At 39.9% G+C, this 19930-nt stretch overlaps 1 protein-coding gene across 4 annotated transcripts; it reads left to right on the top strand.

The window, feature by feature from the left end:
• Positions 1-970: 970 nt before the first annotated feature.
• On the top strand, positions 971-18228 carry sh2d3a (SH2 domain containing 3A). 4 transcript variants are annotated; one of them, XM_078276117.1, is made up of 20 exons: positions 971-1190; positions 1405-1496; positions 1631-1748; positions 2393-2422; positions 2524-2582; positions 2682-2839; positions 7262-7301; positions 7440-7556; positions 8309-8452; positions 8881-9173; positions 9298-9383; positions 9912-10031; positions 11063-11220; positions 11338-11532; positions 13523-13684; positions 14269-14384; positions 14919-15090; positions 15200-15311; positions 15961-16137; positions 17022-18228. In XM_078276117.1, exons 2-20 carry the CDS (start codon positions 1407-1409, stop codon positions 17213-17215), a joined length of 2541 nt encoding a protein of 846 aa, XP_078132243.1. In that variant the 5' UTR covers positions 971-1190; positions 1405-1406; the 3' UTR covers positions 17216-18228. The 4 variants fall into 4 exon arrangements, with proteins under 4 accessions (XP_078132243.1, XP_078132260.1, XP_078132235.1 ...); XM_078276109.1 differs by having other exon boundaries at positions 972-1190; positions 15952-16137; XM_078276125.1 differs by lacking the exon at positions 2393-2422 and having other exon boundaries at positions 972-1190; positions 15952-16137.
• Positions 18229-19930: the final 1702 nt, after the last annotated feature.

Genomic DNA, 19930 nt, shown 5'->3' with positions numbered 1-19930 from the left:
GTTACTTTTTGCACAGTGGATATTCAAGATTTGTATTATTGTACCACCAAGTTCAGTTCTGTCTTTTGTTATTTTTGATGCCCCTGATTCAAAAGACAAACTTTTCCCCTTCCCAGCATCTTCCCAAAACCCCTCATGTTGACATTATCCATGTAAGAATAAGTGAATAATAATAAAATGAAAATAATAATACATGGAACTTGGTCTATGAGAAATTGTGTTTCTGCTTACACCCATCACCTTGACAGCTACAGTTCAGTTTCTGAAGCTTTGAAAGCAGGTTTCTCTTAAAGGGGCACTCAACTGATTTAGTATTGCTCGTCCATAACGAGAAAAATGGCGACAGAGGATGAGCTATCCTAACTTTTAGTCCATAGTATGCATCAAGCTTCAGAAATGCTTGATCCTATATTACCCATAATGCTCCATGGAATCTTTTGTTACTCTTTGAGACACTTCCTGCTTAGTAATACATCCACGTCTTTCAAATTCAATGCCAACAGTTTGTCATCAGTCACAGAAGACATATTATAACTTAACAGAGGCTGAGTGGTAGTCCTCATAATGAGTAAATTGACCTTTATGTGTAAACTTGGTGAGGTGGCCCTTGAAATCATCCTGAGAGGAAAAAGCCTGTGTCACTTTTTACTTCAACACTAGGTGTCATCCTTGTACACATCACCTTTTTTTTTTCCTGCAGATGCTGTATTTCCTAAGGTACTGTCTGGACAGACAAGTTGCCAGACATGCCAATGTGCATGCATGCCTAGCTATGACTTTACATGTTGACATCTGTCATTTTACATAGTCCCCCTTCTTGTTTTACTGAACTCTATCTCTCTCTCATGCCATGCCTCAACCTGCACTCTCCGCCTCCCGAGTTCATGCTAATTCCTGCACTGTGATTTGCTGTTGTCTGTGTCTGCATACTGTGTGTCCACTGTACGATCTGATTGGCTTTTTGAGAGACCCTGCAGGTTTGAGGGGGAGTGGGCTTCCACTGTTACCACATAGAGAAAGTGAGAGACAGACTTAATGACAGAGGTTACAACACAGATGAGAGCAGCTGCAAAGAAGGAAGGAAAACGGAGGGAAAGTAAGAAAAGAAAGAGGCATTATGAGATAGAATTATTACAAGGAGAAAGAAAGAAGTAATATCCCAGAGTGCCTTGGTGGACCCATACAAACAGGTAGGTGTTACATACTGTAGCTGCTGCAAGGCAAACCACACAGGAGCTCTCTGTTGTGTGTCTGGTTGGCTAGTTTCTTAAAGTAAGCTGATGTCAGACTACTCTTTTATTAGTAGTGTACTGAGAAACTTGTGCAGAAAGAAACATGTACAAGCATGTGTGTGTGCATGTGTGTTGGTATGTAATAAGTATCTCCTCTGCTTCTGCTGTTCAGACATGAATAATCGCTCCATCGCCTGGTGGCTGAAGCAGATCGGCCTGCCCCAGTACACCAAGACATTAGAGAGGGAATATTATGGTCTGGAGGTATGTGAATATGCAAAATGCATCTGTATGTGCTTGTTGATATCTCTTCTTTCTTTTGTTATCTGCTTCAATCTTCATAACTCTTAGTTTCTCTATATTCCTTTCTCACTCTCCCTGTTTTTGTTTCTCTCCAGGGTTTGCTATGTGTAACAGATGGAGAGCTGAAGGATTCAGGGATAGAGGATGCAACACACAGAGAAACCATCCTCAATCAACTTTCAAGACACAGACAGAGACTGGACCCACACTCTGGTGACACGCACTGGCCAGATGCAAGCACACATGCACACAAGGGCTGGACAATAATTCAATATTCTAAAGATTATAATTTAAAGTTTATCAAGGGAAACATATTCTATTGTATTGCATCCAAGCCCTTCAAAGTTGTGACTAAAACAAACAAAAAATCCATATAGCTCATGCTTAAGGTTTAAGTGCAGACTGTTTTATTTGCTCTTCTGTTTACATACTCATCTTGGATATTAGTTTATTCAAATATTTGATGTGTTCAAGTGTTTCTGTGTTATGAAACAAGCCTCAAATAAACTCTTATCTTTTAATTATCCTATCAGCTTGCGGATAGCGGTCTCTGTTGAAGGAATTCATGCTTAGCGTTGGCACTTTGTTTAGGGTGTTTACTGGCTTGTTCCTCCTTAGTGTAATTTAAAGAACTGAAATGTGAAAATCTAGAGAATATAAATGTTTATGTCACATATTAAACCATGTCTTGCATATAGGGGTATAAATATCCATGCACACCAATGAAAGGAATAGTTTTGCTTATTAGCTTTGTGTCTGGATACAGATGGAAACATCTAGCTGAAGGTGACAAAAACAACAAGGATCTCTAAAATTCACTAATGAAGATGTTATATCTTGTTTTTGTTTTTTTTCAGTATCATATTTAACAGAGAGACCTAAGAGTGGTATGGATCTTCTCTTCTTTAACTCTGCAAGACAGCAAATATGCATATTTTACAAAATGTCTATTAAACTATTCCTTTAAAATGTCCTTTTGTCCTCTCAGGTGTGCAAGTGGAGCGCCGGGTGAGCCGAAAGTACTCCCTGGAATCGTCTATGGATCTGGTGAGACCACTAGGTTATAGCGCTACATAGCATCAAAAAACAGTAGACATCACCTGTGACAAGGACGCAAACGTTTTGGGTCTCTACCATTTCCTGCAGGGAAAGCCGAGGAAGGATCTGTTTCGTCAGAGTGTCCTGCCCCGCCTCCAGCGCGCTGATAAAAAAAAACGCCTCTCCGTCTCCTGCTCGCAGCTCCGCCCCCTGAACGAGGACAACACTATCAGTGAGGCGGAGGGCAGTCAGGACAGCAAACGCAGGTAAGCTGGCCCATAATGAGTGGTTTGTGTGTGTGTGTGTGTGTGTGTGAGACCCACTTTCTCCAGGTTCATGGCTAATAATTAACTAGTGTCTCATAAAATGTGAACATTTGTAAGGTGAAGTAGGTGTACTCACTAAACCAGTGGTTCTCAAAGAGGGGTCCGGGGACCGCCAGAGGTCCTTGAGGGAGTTCCAGGGGGTCCCCAACAAAAAGGAATAATTACTTTTAACCATAGTTCCATTCCATAAGTAACACAATGACAGAATGTATGACTATTTGGATCATGGGTTTCATACACTATATGTAATAAAACAGCTAAAAGATAAAGTCCTAACAGGTGGGGGACCCCGGGACAATTTCGCATCAAATGGGGGTCCGTGATCTCTTTTGTGTCAGTTTAGAGGTCCTTGACGTGAAAAAGTTTGAGAAACACTGCACTAGACAATATGAATGAATCCTTTAAGGATATAAAATAACATTATCTTTACTTTATTTACTTTCATCGACCAGGACCAACGGCTGCTTTTTGATGACTAACATAATAAACATCACACCTTGGGACTTTGATATGTTGGTCACAGTGACAAAGGTGTGTGTGTGTTTGGAAGTTGTTAATATTGAGGTCGGCCTTTAAAAAGAAGTTTAATGTGGGCGGACTTTTAGCATTAAAGGGCCAGTTCACCTACATTAATTTTCACTCTATCCCTAGTGCTATTAAACCATGCAGATCATTTTGGTTTTATGTGATCTGGTTTGGAGTTTTGCCACCAAAATAAAATGGGAGAGAATGGGATTCAGTTTGTTGTGCTGAAAGCACCGAACAAAATCACTTTTGAAAACCTCAATAGCAACTAGTCTTTTCAGAAACACTGTTCCAGTTCCAGTGGCTTCTTCTGTCTGCAACACGACATGACCTAAAGATTTTAGTTTACTATAATGGAGTAGGATAAAGAACAGCAAATTCTCAGAATTTAAATACTAGAACAAGGGAATATTTGGCACTTCTGCTTGAAAAAATGATGTACACAATTAATAGATAATCAAAACAGTTGGCAATTATTTTTCTGTTGATTATTTAATAAAATTGTTTTTCAGCTGTACGATATAAGGAATTATGTAAAAAAAAATTAAAAAACAAGTTATATGTTCTTAAAGCAGAGCAACTCAGCTGTCAAACATATGTACATTTGTACTGAAGCCTGTACTGTACAGCTGTATTACTACTAAGTAATTTGATTGTGATCAACAGCAGAAAACATGATCAGAGATCCCTACTTTGGACTGAACAGTTTGACTTCCCAATAAGAAATGTTCAGAGGCTCTGGGTAGGGCTCCAAACCTGTGCCAGATGTTGCTGTTGAATTGTATTATGTTATTTTTCACTGCAAATAAACCCCAAATGATTTAATTACTAGAAAATATAAGAGGTAAGTGAAACAATAATGTATGCTTTTTTGTTATTTGGATGAACCAACCCTTTTATCTTGTTGTAAAAGGTGTTTCCTTTCATACATAATTGAGTTTTACAACTGACAAGTATTGTAAGTGTGTAAATGGAGGCTGGCTGTCAAGTTCAGGCACATCTGTCTCAGGCTCAGTGAAGTAGATAGTTCCGGTCCTCCGCTCTGATTGGCTGGGGCAATCATTTTTAGTGTGTAGGCTAATAAAAAGTTAGTCAGATCGACATGTCACCGTTTGAAAAGAATAAATCAGTAGCCTACCATATATGGGATGTATGGTCATATACGACTCTGTACAGCAACCTACCATATGTGCTGACTGCAGACAGGTGATGTGTTAGCCCGGCTTGTGTCGGTATCCGAGGAATGCCAGGCAGATAGCGGTGTTTCAGCACCGGGGCCTGGTAGCGGGGGGAGAAGGAGAGCTCGGGAGGACTTGTGGGAACTCGTCCGAAACTGCGCAGGGAGGGGGAGAAGGGGGGCGCTGGGAGGGACCGGAGACGGCTTGAACGACTGCAACTCCACAGCTGTTGTTTGGCGGCGTTAGTTTGGATCACAACCCGCAGAACATGTCTGGGACGAGTGAGCTGTGAAGCGGACTGACAGGTAGGACAGTTGGCCCATGGCAAGAGAACGTTTTTTTTACAACGGAACTTAACTTTTACGTTAACGATAATTTACGCAAGACTTTCGTTTTTAGTCAAGTTGTTGTTTGTTGATTTAACTTTTGGTGTGCAGTGCTCTCTGAAAATGTATTCCTAGTTCTGACAAATTAAATTATATGTTTTCTTTAGTGTTTCTTATGACAAAAAAAAGTCGACAGTGTTACTTTGGTTATTTCTTGTTTGCTTACCTGTAGCAGTTAACGTCAACTGGCTACCTATTGCACAATCTTGACTCAGAAGACTCTATGTTCCAAGTTAAAGCAAACGAGACCACAGCAGCGTTAGCTATTAGCTTTGAGGTGTGTAACACAGAGGAATACCACTTGGCTGGTAAGGCTTATTAAAACAGTTTGAAACATAGCTCAGTGTGCTGTCAGGTTGCATGTCTCAATAGTGGCTCTGCAGCACATTGCACAGGTGTTTGTGTTGTGCCTGGGCCAACGCCCCACAAACAGGATGTTGCACCTTATTAGCTCATACCCAACAAATCTTAAAGCTGTGATTTATTTAGATCTCTCTGTTTGTATGTGTTATGAATTATTTAATTGTGAACATATGCAGCTAGAATAGTTGTCATTTTATTAAGTTGCCTACCCAGCTAAACCTAATACCGTTTGAAACAACAGACCTTCAATAAAGGCTGCATTATGAAGGTTATAAAGACGTGTTAGTTTAACATCAATGGTAATTTTGGGTACTGTAGTTTGTGTCGTTGTTGAATTGTTTTTAATATTTTATCCACCCAATGTTTATCAAGTAGGTTTAGACTAACTATTGAAGCACCTCTCAGTAGCCTATGTAAAAATATTAATATTAATAATAGTACATTTCATTTACAAAGTTCTTTTCTAGATACTTGAAGACACTTTACATGATGAGTTAGGTCAGTAGGCAATTCAAAGTGCTTTAGATTAAACATTAGAGAGCAGTTAAAAACAGTTGAACATTTAAAAACTGATAAAATACGATAATATAAGTTACAGTGCAGTAGTATTTCAAGACACAACCTTGGGTTGTAGCAGAATGGGAATAATAAGGGGAATTAGCTAATAGCTACAGTAGCATTGTAGACACAGAGGTCATGTTCTTGTTATTTTTTAGTTTGGAGTTTTTAACAACATTAGGGGACATTCTACAGTTTAAAACTCTCTCTCTCATAAGCAAAGGCAAATGGATTTGCTAGAAATTCCTGAAGATGTTTCACCTCTAATTCAAGAGTGGAGGGTTCCAGATATTTAACCTGTGGTGGGTGTTGACACCAGAGTGTCCATAGTCACACAAGGGTCGTTGAGTCACATGAGAGTCGTAGGGGGTTGTAGGGAGTCACATGGGAGTCGTAGGGAGTTGTAGGGAGTCACATGGGAGTCGTAGGGGGTTGTAGGGAGTCACATGGGAGTCGTAGGGAGTTGTAGGGAGTCACATGGGAGTCATAGGGAGTTGTAGGGAGTCACATGGGAGTCGTAGGGAGTTGTAGGGAGTCACATGGGAGTCGTAGGGGGTTGTAGGGAGCCGTTGGGAGTCACATGGGAGTCATTGGCACATCCAATCAAAGTGGAGTAAATAAGGTTGAATCAACACCTTGTGAAACAGTTTCAAAGAAAGCTAAGCATTATAGCATTCATGAAAGTAGGACTTATTGCAGGACTGTTATATATGACTGAACTATCATAATATCAAAGAAAGAGAGAGAGAGAGAGAGAGAGAGTGTGTGTGTGTGTGTGTGTGTGTGTGTGTGTGTGTGTGTGTGTGTGTGTGTGTGTGTGTGTGTGTGTGTGTGTGTGTGTGTGTGTGTGTGTGTGTGTGTGGCTGATGTGCACACATCAGATGTTAATAGTTGTATTGAGGGTGAACGCAGGGTAAACAAGAAAACATCACTCCACTGTTTGTGCTCATCCCTCCAGCAATCCCTGAACACACAATTTGTTCCACATTGTTGACCCATGTTCACACAGAGGCAGGCATAGATGTAGAATTGCTAGAATGGGAATCAGTTCATGAGATGGCTGGGAGTTATCCAGTTGAGCCCTGCTGTGAGTTCTCTGACCTGTTCATCTGTTAGCCTTGTGTTTACAGAGGCAGGAAGGTGGAAGCTTGAGGAGGAAGGAAGAAGGAAAAAGAGGCAGGCTATTAAAAATCCCTCAGTTTTTTGTGGTGTTAATAACAGCTCCAGACCTTGGCAGTGGCCTTCCATCCTTGTACTGTTTATGGTCAAAGGGAAAACATGGCACCGTCATCTGTGGCTCCCTGGGGTTGAGTTTAGTAGCTTCAAATCACCTCTTCTCTCTTGTTTTTCAGCAAGAGGAGGAGTGTCAGTGCATACTTCAGCCAGCTGAAGGTAAGAGGTTAAGCACACAGCCTCTCCGTCTCTCTCACTAGTTGCCTCTTTTTCTCTACATACCTTCCCTCATACCTTTGCACATACAAAATGTGAGCACAGAAAACATGCTATAGAGTAACTATGGTCTGGTTGTAGGTGTTTGGCGGTCGGAGAGACATGGACTTAATAAAAAAGGAGCTGGAGGAGGAGCTGAAGCTCAGTACTGACGACCCGACGAGCCATGCATGGTACCACGGGCCGCTGAGCCGAGAGGTGCTCAATGGACCATACTATTCTCACTGCATTTACATTTAAATTAAACATTTTTATACACACAAATTATGCTGCAAAGAAAACTCCCGCACATTATCTATTGCAAAAATATATAAAGTTTGATAGTAAGCAACGTTTCGGTACTAGACCATCTTTATAATATTTTAAACGTTATACATTTTTGCAACTTAGACAGTGTGTGGGTTTTCTTCGCAACTTTTGACCTGCTTGTCCCCCTTCGACGCACCTATCTCACGTTGTACGTAGATGTGCAAAGTATATTTCTATACACATTAATTAAACAAATTAGATTGACTATTAGTTAGGAAATGCGCTTATTGGCTTTGGAAATAGTAGAGGATCAATGCCACTCTCACGCCTGTACAATTAAGTATTAAACCAGCAGCCGGTTAGCTTAGCTTTGCTTAGCATAAGGACTGTAAACAGGGGGAAACCAGCACCCCTAAAGTTCACTAAAGCATACAAAAATATGAAATATGCCGGCTCATTGCCTCTGCTCCTTTAGCTGTTTTTCATGTTAATTAGTGAGCTTCAGCAGGGCTAGACTTAGTTTAGATTTAGTTATCTTTGGACAGAGCCAGGCTAGCTGTTTCCCTCTTGTATCCAGTATTTATTCTAAGCTAAGCTAACTGTCTGGGAACTAATGCAGTGTAATACCACACTCCTGCAATAAATCCTACGTTCATGAAGATTATAATGTTGACCAACTTAACCTGCCGACTTGTCTCCAGGCTGCAGAGTCTCTGTTTGAGAGGGATGGAGACTTTCTGGTCCGAGACTCAAGCTCTGCCTCTGGTGACTACGTTTTGAGCTGCTTTTGGAAGGATGCGCCCATGCATTTTAAGATCATACAAGTCATCCTTCGACCCAAAAAGGTGTGTCTATGTCATGTGTGCGAACAGTGGGGGATAATTGATTAATTGTTAGAATAATAAAGTTAAGCAACAATGCCAAACATTCATCGATCTCAGCTTCTTAAAAATGTTGTGCTTTGTTTTTTATTACTGTTGATTTAATCTTTTTTGGGTTTTGATTGTTGGTCGGGCAAAACAAGCCATTTGAAAATGTCACCTTGGGCTCTGGGAACGGACGATTTTTTGGGGACTATTTTCTGACCATTTTAGACTAAACAGTTTGTCAATTGGAAAAATAACAAACAAAATGATTTAATCTTTTAAATAAATTTAAGCAAATTTAATTTATTTTGTAATTCAATACCTTGTTTTGGATGGATTTTTGTTGGACTATTCCTTTAAAAGGCTCTGCTTGATATATTGTGTGTGTGCCTCCATCTGTGTGACAGGGCTACTCAAAGAAGCTGTTCCAGTTTGAGGAGGACCGCTTTGACAATGTTCCCGCTCTTATCCGATTCTATGTGGGCGGGCGTCGGCCCATCTCCCAGGCCTCAGGTGCTGTGATCTTTCATCCAATCACACGGACCCTTCCTCTGCGTGTCATCAGCGAGCGTCAGGCAGAGCCCACAAGCAGCAGCAGCAGTAGTAGAGGTGCAGGGAGAGAAAAACACACTGAAGCCAACAAAAGGCGCAGTTTCAGCTCTGGACACACCGACACACTGCAGGTCAATCAACTGCTAAGGTGGGAGGAAGTCTGTTGAAAGTTGTTGGAGTGCAGTCCACATACACATGTATAATGGTGAAACAAACTGCATACACAAATACAAATAAGCTATTCTCATTAACTACATTTTTATGCGTGACAGGAGTGGAAGTCAACCTGCTAACTTGGAGAACGTTGGACGTGGGCCTTCACTTCAGTCTGCACAATCTGACAGCAACCTACGACCTGGTACATTATACATACATGTGTCTGTCACCGCTAATCCCTAATGTCCACTGGATGCAGCTCTGTCGCAGCCTCCGGAGACAATCCGCAGCCATTCTGCAGCCATTCCAGCCACTGTGCTGTCATGCAGCAGAACATCTTGCTCACGGCTCATGTGGGGCTCTTCTTTCCAATCCTCTTTCCAATCCTACTCATATCTCTGAAACATGAAATTCACTTGTAAATGTATATAAATGCTAGTATTTACTGGCAGTTGACATGAAATGAATATGTCATGATTTTCTTTTTCTTCCTTTGTCGTAAAACACCAAAAAATATCAGCAAACCAACTTTAGATATTTGGCTTCTGAAGAATTGTTGCAAAACGCATCCAGTGGACATTTGTGGTCAGCCTATATTGTTTCTCCAGAACTGATTTGCAGAGGTGTTAAAGTGTAGAGCAAAACCATCAGAACACATAGAAAAACACAGAATCCTATAGCACTGTGCTGTTTATCTTTTAACTTCCTGCTGTCACTCTTCCTCATCCAGGTGTTCCACAAAACTCTCAGTCGGAGGACACTGGCCCCGCCCCCATCTCCCCAGTGTTTCGCACAGGCAGCGAACCCCTGCTGAGCCCCCGACCACGACACACACGCCCCTCCAATCCAGGTGATACGCATTTTCATTTATTTATGGTCCGATTTGAAAAAGAAACAACACATAAATATTGAACAGCACAATAGACAGCATAATACACAGCTGCAACTAAGGCAATGTGCCCATTTAAAAATCATGTGTCAGAAACCATAGCCTGCGCGCAGAGCAATAATTGCCACCTTGATGCCAGAAAAGTATGCATAATGGAAGATAACTGTAGAAGACAACGTGGGTTTGCAGACACACATGCCTTTTATGTTTTGGTTCAAGCATACTGTAATTCCTAAATGTATCCACCTCCCAAAATACAAAGAGAGAAAGAGCGAGCTGCAGAGAGAACACAAAAGAAAGAGTGGGCAAGCAGAAATAGAACATACATTTAAACTGCATTTGTTGCTTATTTAAATGGGATTATTTACAAAAAAACTTGTAGAATTGAGAGTGACATATTAGCGAAGCATTGCCAATATAAAGCATGTATGACAGGGCTGTAGCTCAGTTCATGTCCTCACTATCTTTCTGGGAAATTGTGGGTTTAAGCAACCTGAAGGAAGTTTTTTTAATTTCACAATAAAACAACCATCATTTTATTTCTGGCAGTGTGGAGAGGGATTAAGAACTTCATGTTGGGAAATTAAACGTTAACGCTTTATTTAAGGGTCTGTATATTCAGTATATTTTTTCTATGGAAGTTTTAATCTGGTACTAATTACAGGTAAAAGAGACACAATTCTGAGACACCGAGTTATTTAAGTTTAGTGAGTTGAGTTTATAAGCAGTTACCAATTTTCTGAACTATTCCATTTGAATGAAATTAGCAGGAAATATCATTGAACAGGTAACTATAAGAAATACTGAAAAGTCACTACATTTAAAAAAAAAAAAATGCATTTCTAAGATCCTGGTTATGGGCTTTATGTTTGACACAGAGTGGACTAGTGACAGGTCAGGGCCAAGTAAAGGGTTCAAGTACCATAAAAGCACCTCCTCCAAATACGGAGACCGACAATGACACAGACACATAACCTCCTCCGTCCCTGCAGGTGGTGGTGTAACTTTGCGAGGTTCAGATGGACAGCTGCACCCGAGAGCTCCTCCTAAACCTCTCAGGGTCTCTGCATTTTTCGGCAATGCCATCCCCCCCCCACCCACAGACCAGGATGGTGACCCCTCCTCTTTCTACGATGAGCTGGTCATCCGGGTAAAGACCCCATCACGGCTCAGCTTTCATGTTTTTTTCTTCTATTATCTCTCTCTATTTTTGGAAATGAGTCTGCAAATCCTCCATGGAGAGTTTATGTCCACATGTTTTGTCCAGGTGCCACAGTCCCAACGGAAAGGTCATGTGGACCGACTGCGTGCAGAGGAGAAGTGGCAGAGCCGCGCCCGCCTCACGGAGACTTCCTTTGGCTTTCTGGAGGCAGAGAAGAGAGAAGCATTATCACAGCTGCCGTTGCTGACGCAGGAGAGGACGGCAGTGGAAGTGGAGGACTGGCATTTTGTAAAGCCACATGTCTGTATAAATTATATATTTTTTGTTCATAGTTTTCACATTTGCATTTCACTTCTAAGTATATATGGAGGTAATACAACATTTTAAAGGATTACAATAGAGTTAGCTTTTTGATTTCCAACCATGTACAGTATACTTTACATAATACATGCTGTACTGTTTTCATTTTTCAAATTCCATTGTCAATTGGTTTCCATTCATTTCCTCGTAATATGAAAAGCAGACTCTTGAAATTTGTTGGAGTTGTGTAATCAGTAACAGCTGTCAGGTCTGCATTCAATTTTGTCAAAGTTGCGTATTGTTGCAGTGCAAAGCAGTTCCAAATTTCCAGATCAATCTGCAATTTAAAAAGCATTACTGTGAGCTGAAATGATTAGTCGATCAGTCATCAACAAAAAGATATTGAGCTATGACTAGTCATCTTTTCCTAAAATGCCAAAAATTCAGTGTTTCCATCTTCGAAAATGTGACCGTTTCGTGTTTGTCTTCGTCTTCTATGATGGTACATTTTAAAGTGCCCATATTATGCTCATTTTCAGGTTCATAATTTTATTTTAAGGTTGTACCAGAATAGGTTTACATGGTTTAATTTTCAAAAAACACCATATTTTTGTTGTACTGCACAGCTCTCTCTCACTGCTGCAGATCCTCTTTTCACCTGGTCTCTGTTTTAGCTGCTGAGTGAGACCTCTTTTCTTCTTCTTCTTCTTCTGTACTATCTTTGATTGCACTCGCACATGCGCAGTAGCTCAGATGTAGATCATGTCAGCTAGCTAGCTCCATAGACAGTAAAAGAGGCTGTTTCTCCACCTTCGGTCAGTTACAAGGCAGGATTAGCTGGGAGACTTCTAAATGAGGGCGCACATGTAAGTAGTTCTTTTGTAGATTACGGTGAACTTGTGTGTGTTGTAGCAGTGCTTTGCTATTGAGAATGAGGTAGCATGCTAGCGTTAGCATTCGCGTTAGCATTAGCATGCTAACGCTAATGCTACGAGCTAACGGTTGCGGTTAGCCAGCTCGTTTCGGCTTGTGACGTCACAAGCCGTGCCGGTTTTGAACAGCTCACCCGGAGACTGAAGGCAGGACACATTCAGAAACCGTATCTCACTCTAAACAGCATGGATGGATTATTTTCAAAGTTTGTATGCGTGTGGAAGCACCAGAGACACAAAAGAACACCCCAAATCCCAGAAAAAGTGTTTTTTTTTCATAATATGGGCACTTTAATGCTTTTGTGGTCAGACAAAAACAGCATGTTTTAACATTTTATTGAGCAAATAATTTATCCTTTAATCAGGAAAATCATTTTTTAGTTTAACTGAAAACTAAAATAATATTTTTTTGCTTTTCACAGTAGTTTAGCATTGACAAAGATAAATGCAGACTTGATGTTCATTCTAACTGATTACACAACTCAAGCAAGTTTCACGAGTCTGCTCGTGAATGTTCCTATCAAACAGAAAATAAAGTAATAAAGTGTAAATGATTTGTGGTAAAATATTCTAACAACACCCATCCATCCATCTTCGTTCACTTATCCGGGGTCTAACAACATGCAAAGCTAAAAGGTGTAAACTACAGGGCTGTAGTTATTATCCTAAAATTTAAAGATGGTGATTAGGAGTATCTGATCAAGATTATAATCTTGCAAATTAGTGTAGCTAGCAATCTGAGCTACACTATATCTGGAACTACAGCAGCATCAAAGAAACTTGGCATTTTCCTAAAGTCATGTCTCTCTCTCGCTCTCTCTCTCTCTCTCTCTCTCTCTCTCTCTCTCTCTCTCTATATATATATATACCCCACTTTTAAAGCTGACACATTCTTGAGAGAATCTAAGCATCTATCCAATTCCTCATCCTATCCTTGTTTTTAACCTGTGCCATGTCTATTTGAAAAGTGCTTTATAACGTTTATTATTATTTAGAAATAACAGCTTCAGCATAAAGTTGTGCACTAACGTTATAATATCCTTCCTACTCCATCACAGGTGGAGTCTGTTTCGTGTTTCCAGTTAGATCAGTTTGAGTCGCTGCTCTTGCCGAAGAACAACCGACCTCTAGAGCCCAACGTCCTGCTGGCACTCAAAGAGCTCTTCAACCGCTCAAATGCCAACACCACCGCTCTGCACATGCTCAGTGTTGACTGCCAGGTAACTCTCAATGTTCTGTATGTTCAATTTGTTTCGTACACCAGTCACAGAGAGCGACATCTGGATCTGTCTTTTAGAGTAGCAGTAGCTCCGTCTGTAGGGAGTTAAGTTGGGAACCGGATGGTCGCTGGTTCAAGTCCCCATATGGACTACAGTACAGTGGTGGACTGGTAACTGGTTTACCTCCTGGGCACTGCCAAGGAGCTCTTGAGCCGCAGCCCCCTCACTCTGACATCTCACCGTTTGTATAGGTACTGAGGTACAATGTATTTCAGGCCTGTGTGTAATGTGTGTTTTAACAACAGAGTGAAAACATTGTAATTTCCCTTGCGGGATTAATATATTATTATTATTATTATTATTATTATTATTATTATTATTATTACATTTATTTATATATATATATATATATATATATTCATTTAGTATTTTCAATTTGTTAGAAATTTGATTAACGGCTTTGTGAGTAAAAGTGAGGAATTTTTACTTCTACTATATCTTTTGCTTAAGACCCACATTTTCCTTTTAGTTGTTTAATAAATGTAGGCCGTGGCCATTGATCTGTCATTGTTGTTGTGCTGCAGGTAGCACGCATCGTTGGTGTGACTGATGAGCAGAAGACGGTTATGGGAGTTGGATCAGGGCTGGAGCTTGTCACTTTGCCACACGGACGCCAGTTACGACAGGATTTGTTAGAAAGGTACATGCAGTTCACACATACAGTATAAATTAAATAGTCGGTTTACCCATATAACACATATTCCTAGTATCTAGCCAGCCATGCAGATATCTTTGGTTTAATTTGTCCAGGTTTTAAGGTATCTCTGATCGCCGACTTCACTACAAACAATGAATGTGAATGGAATTTAGTTTGTGGTGCCAAAGGTATTGGAAAACTAATTTGACAGCCACATATTTTCTACTCACAGTCCCCCATCAATATGGATAATACACAGAAAATGCTGTTAACAGTTTTAAGGGGGACTATTTCTTTGGTAAACGGTAGTATTGTGGATCTAGAGTAACTATGATGCTGTGGACAGAAATGTTGCTGCTTTTTTTTGTACAATTTTTTTTTCAATTCTTTGAGTACCACACAATTCCATTCACCTTTTGTTGTTTCGGGGTGGACTCACCACACCACTAGGAAGTGAGAAAATTGTCCCCCACCTACTGTTTAATTCAGTCTTCTGTTAACTCAAACCTCTAATCCAGTAATCTCTCTTTTTTGTAGACATCACCTAATAGCACTGGGAGTCGCAGTGGACATCCTGGGCTGCACAGGGACTCTGAGCCAGAGGGCAACTGTTTTACATAAATTAATCTTATTGGCTCAGGCCCTTAAAGAACACACCCACAACCTCTACTCCTTCTCAGCTGTGATGAAGGCTCTGGAGATGCCTCAGGTGGCGTAATTGTGACAAATGTATGCTTGCTATATTCAAACTAAGGCCAAATGGAAAGTGGTTGAAGTTTTCAAACACTCTTGGTCTGTTTGTGCGTGCACATGTGCAGATAACGCGACTGGAGATGACGTGGCGAGCGCTGAGGAGAAACAACACAGAGTCTGCTGTTTTATTTGAGAAGAAACTCAAACCCTTCATGAAATTGCTAAACGAGGGAGACGGTGAGTGGTGGTGTTTAAGACAGAGATGCATTACATTACATTCATTTGGCAGATGCTTTTGTCTAATGCGACCTTTCAGACTCAAATGTCATTACAAATGAAGTAATGAGTAAGGAAGTGCAACTCTTCCAAATAAACGCCTAAAAGCGTGCTACTGTACAAGTGCTTAGGGCTTCTTCTTCTTCTTCTTCTTCTTTTAAAAAAAAGAAATTAGATGAAATTAAGTGCTGGTATTGGCTGTTGAGGTGTAAAAGTATTTGAATTACAGAACAACTGATGGGAGCTGCAGTCAGTTTGTTTGTCTCCAATATAAAATCAAACAGAGAGAGAGAAAAGTCATGGGTGAAATTGATCTTCTCTCATTACTTGAGACAATTTATCAGACTTCATGAGGCTTCCTCCGGAGCCACAAAAAGCTTTATACAACGTTTTAACATACTGTGTGCAGTAGTACTCCACAAGACCTATAAAAAAAACTTTGATGGGTAAAATCCGCTTTTAATTGAGTGAAGGGAAGGGAAGAAACCAACTGTTACACCAGACAGGTTTAAACAAGTGCTGTATAATTAGCACTGTCAACCATTTTTTAAGTAGTGAATGTATTGCATTGAGTCTTATGTGTTCATATGACTTTCTGTAGCCTCTGTAGTCCAAGGTCCCATAGCTGTGCCACACCTGGTTCCTCTGCTGATGGTGATGGAGGGTGACGACCCGGTGGAGAACAGTGAGCGAGGCTGTCAGCTCCTCTACGATGTCCTCCAATCAGCTCGCAGTGCCGCGCTGCATGCACATGAGTATCAGCAGCACGCACACACTCTGCTCACAGGTACGCACATGCACGCACAGTACAATAGTGTCATTTTCTTTTAATAGGCACAGTTATAATACAGACAATGGGTCTCATGCAAGAACATTACTGTATTCTTATCCTAAATCTCTTACTTATTCGGCTCCAAGTCACATTCACCAAATTCTCTTAACTGCGAAAACTTGTCGTAAATATCTTGAATGTCACCTGTTCATGAGGTGTGAGTTTGGGAGTTTAGATAATTAACACAAACATGGCACTGAATCGCTGCATAATGCTACATAATCGGTTTGGGCAAGTTCCATTCACAAAAAAGGTTTTTTTCAAACAGTAAAAAGATGAATTTTCTAACAATTACTGATTTGTAGAAATTGACAATTATAAAATGTAGTATTTGTTTTTGTCAAACCTCCAATTGGCATTCCAAAGACAATGATATGGTAAAGACAGTATTACATTTACACAAATTTATTTTAGTTAAGTCGCTATCTGTAGTGTGTGTGTGTATATATATATATATATATATATATATATATATATATATAGTTGTATTTGAGTTGATTTCTGTAATGAATTCATTCAGATTAAGGCATTACACTGTAATTATGTCAAACGAGTGGAGAGAGGCAGACGTTCTCTCTGTACAACTGATGAGTTTTGTTTGTACCGAAGAAAAACATTCATAGTATGAGAAAACATACAACAAATCTGTTCATATGAGTGGTTCTTGCATGAGGCCTGCTGTAACGTAGAGTTAACAAATGCAAATGTGCACTGGCAGGAAGAGCAAAAGTAAAATGTATATTATACTTAAAAAAAAAAAGACGGGTACATTGTGAAATTGATGTGAAATGACATGATCTGTTGTATCTGATCTGATGTCTGTCACGTTGCTTCAACAGGAAACTGGGAGCCAGTCCCTGAGCTGCTGGAGGCTTTCCGGACTGAGTTTGCCCTGCGGCTGTTCTGGGGTCAGTCGGGGGCAGTGGCTGACAGAAAGGAGCGCTATGAGAAGTTTGACAAGATTCTTTGTGTCCTCTCAGATAAACTGGAACCCGCGGAGATCACCCCACATCAAGCTGACCCTCTAACCTGAGCCTCAGGGTCTGTTTCACTAAGTGAGAGGTGAAATCAGCAGCTTTCTTCACAAAAGGGAATAAAAGATGAAAGTGAAATGTTTTTAGCCGAGCCTCTGCGTATTGCGTTAGCCAAGGCTGAAAAAGGAAATGATGACTTTCAAGCTTGTCAAGCAACAACTTCACTTATGAAATAAATCATATCTTGAATGTGTAAAACCCTGGGTAGTCCTTTACTGTGGAAAGGGCCGTTATTAGATAGGACAGCTGAAGACAGGAAAGGGGAGAGAGAGAGCCTGGGCCACTGCATCTGGTGCTTAGCACCGCCCAAGATGATTGTGATTGGTTTAAAGAAACGCCAATAAACCAGAGCATGTTTTTCTCCCATCCCGGAATGCTATGTGGACTAGCCAGACCCTCCTCTGCAGCACCGTGGAGGAAGGTCTGGTAATTTGAGACTACTTTTTTTTTAATCAATCCACACTACTTGTTTGATACCTAAGGACCATCATAAACATAATTAAAACTGAGTCAGTTCCCTTTGTACATGACCTGCTGCAGCAAGAGACCACACTGGAGATGGTGTTTTTCATTTCAGTCTTTCTAAAGCAATACATGTATTTGTTTATTTTTTGCATGTAATATTTCTCATAAATGATACTGTAAAGAAACAAAAGACATTTGTTTTCTCTTTTCATGTTTTCACTTTGACTCAAACAATACATGTAAATACATACATTTTCTTTTTAAAAACGGATCATACAATTATACCCCTTAAAGTGGTAGAGAAAAAGATAGGTTAACATTATGTTGCTCAATGAGTTAGATTTTTAAAGAATTATGATTGTGCAGTTTGACACTAGAAGTTTGATTTTCTGCTGAAGGAAGAACGTTTCTCTGCACTCGCCTTCAATCCAAGTTCCAGGCGTGTTCAAACGAATGTTCAGTTAGTGTGATGTGGAAACTTGAAACCTCAAATGCACATTCACTAAAAAAAGTGAACTTTTCAGTGAAGTAGGACGAAACTTAGCGTTTGTGATGAAAAAATATTCATATTCATAGATTGGAGATAGGAGTAAAAGTAATTTAAATATTTTTAGTTAATTGACCATATCAGACAAAAAAGTATTTTCATGTCATAAAACATGTCTGGAGTGCGTCTTTAAACACTCCTATCAGATTTTAAAGGTGTCCATTTCCTTCCTTAGAAAGTGACCCTGGTGTCATGAATTCATTTGAAATTTGGTTGAACTGGTAATCTGGATTTCAATTCAGAATAATGACAAAGATCTTCAAACATGTCTATTGTTTCAGAGAATTTGAGGTCAATAAGAGAGCTCAAAGTATGAAAACAGGTGGTTAAACCGTGTAAAACCAGTATACAAGTAGACATAATAAACCGTTAAAGAAAAAAACAGTCTGCCATTTCTGTTTTTTTCATAATTTTTTTAGAATTATTGCTTGTTATCCACTTTTGAGTTGCACATATTATTGTAAGTTTGTTGTTGTCAGTGCTATGTGATGAACTCGGAAGCATCAACCTTAAACGCAGGCAGTTCACCTGGTATTTAAGCCAGGAATTAATCCTGTCTTTAACTTTGAACATTATTGCCACTGTGCTTTTTCACCCACCATGTCTTACATTTACAAAAACATTGCAAAGCAAGTTTCCTTGCAAGTCTCCTTTCAGTAGACACACTGTAACATATCATATGGAAGTAAAAGATTAGGTTCACTTTTTCTTTTCTTCTTGAAACAAAACGTTCCCATACAGTATATACACTGAAGCAGTTTTTGCTTGCTGTAACTATTCTTCCTGTTCATACTGGGCATTAAAACATGCTTTCCTAAAGTGCCTCTGATGTAAGTGATAAGGGACGAAATCCACAGCCCTTGTTTTTGTGTGTGTTTGTTGTTAAATCCCAATGTTTATTTGAAGCAAGTATGAGGCAGTCCTCCATTTTTACTCTTTTTAGTATAAAATTGTGTTTGGAAGATACCCACTTGATTAGTCCCCCCCCACCCCCATCACTTACATTAGAAGCACATTAGAAAGGGATCTCTTTAGGGCCTGCATGAACAAGAGGAATGGTGACAGCAAGCAAAACCTATTTCAATATTCATATGTGCACCTCACTATTGTTGTAAGACAGACATTTAAAAATGTGAACCCTTTACCATGACAGTCCATTGAGAGATATTGGAATGTGTGCACTCCCTATAGAGTAGTGGTTTTCATCCAGTTATAAGTCAAAAAAAAACATATCATCACTATGACAAAAAGAAAAAAAATCACATTATCCTATCAGGCAAGAAGTTTTAGATGAGGGCCGGTGTTACAAAAAGAAGAAGTTCAGCAGGTTATTAGAGATGACAGTGGGAAAGTCAAGTGAGTGGATATAAAGATATGCAGCTTTTAGGCTACTATTATGCTGAATATGTTACACAAGTAGTCACTTAACGCTGTGACAAAAAAGTTCAGATATACATTCAAAAGTTTGGATTTAAAAGCTTAAATCTATAAAGATCAGACAGTCTGCGTTTAGAGACAGCCTGTCCTGCCACAGAGACAGGGACTGTATGATATTGCAATCATCATTGATAAAAAGCTTTCTAATCACTCACTTTCATCTCACTATAAACGTCACTGGCTGAGATAAAAGATGTAGAAAACAGCTTCAATTATCGTGGATGACTTTGTATTCACCTTTGGCTCTTTACTTGTTTCCCATCAC

Source organism: Sander vitreus, chromosome 2 (genome assembly GCF_031162955.1).
Source record: "Sander vitreus isolate 19-12246 chromosome 2, sanVit1, whole genome shotgun sequence".
Classification (NCBI taxonomy): domain Eukaryota; kingdom Metazoa; phylum Chordata; class Actinopteri; order Perciformes; family Percidae; genus Sander; species Sander vitreus.
This window is presented reverse-complemented; position numbering and strand designations above follow the sequence as displayed.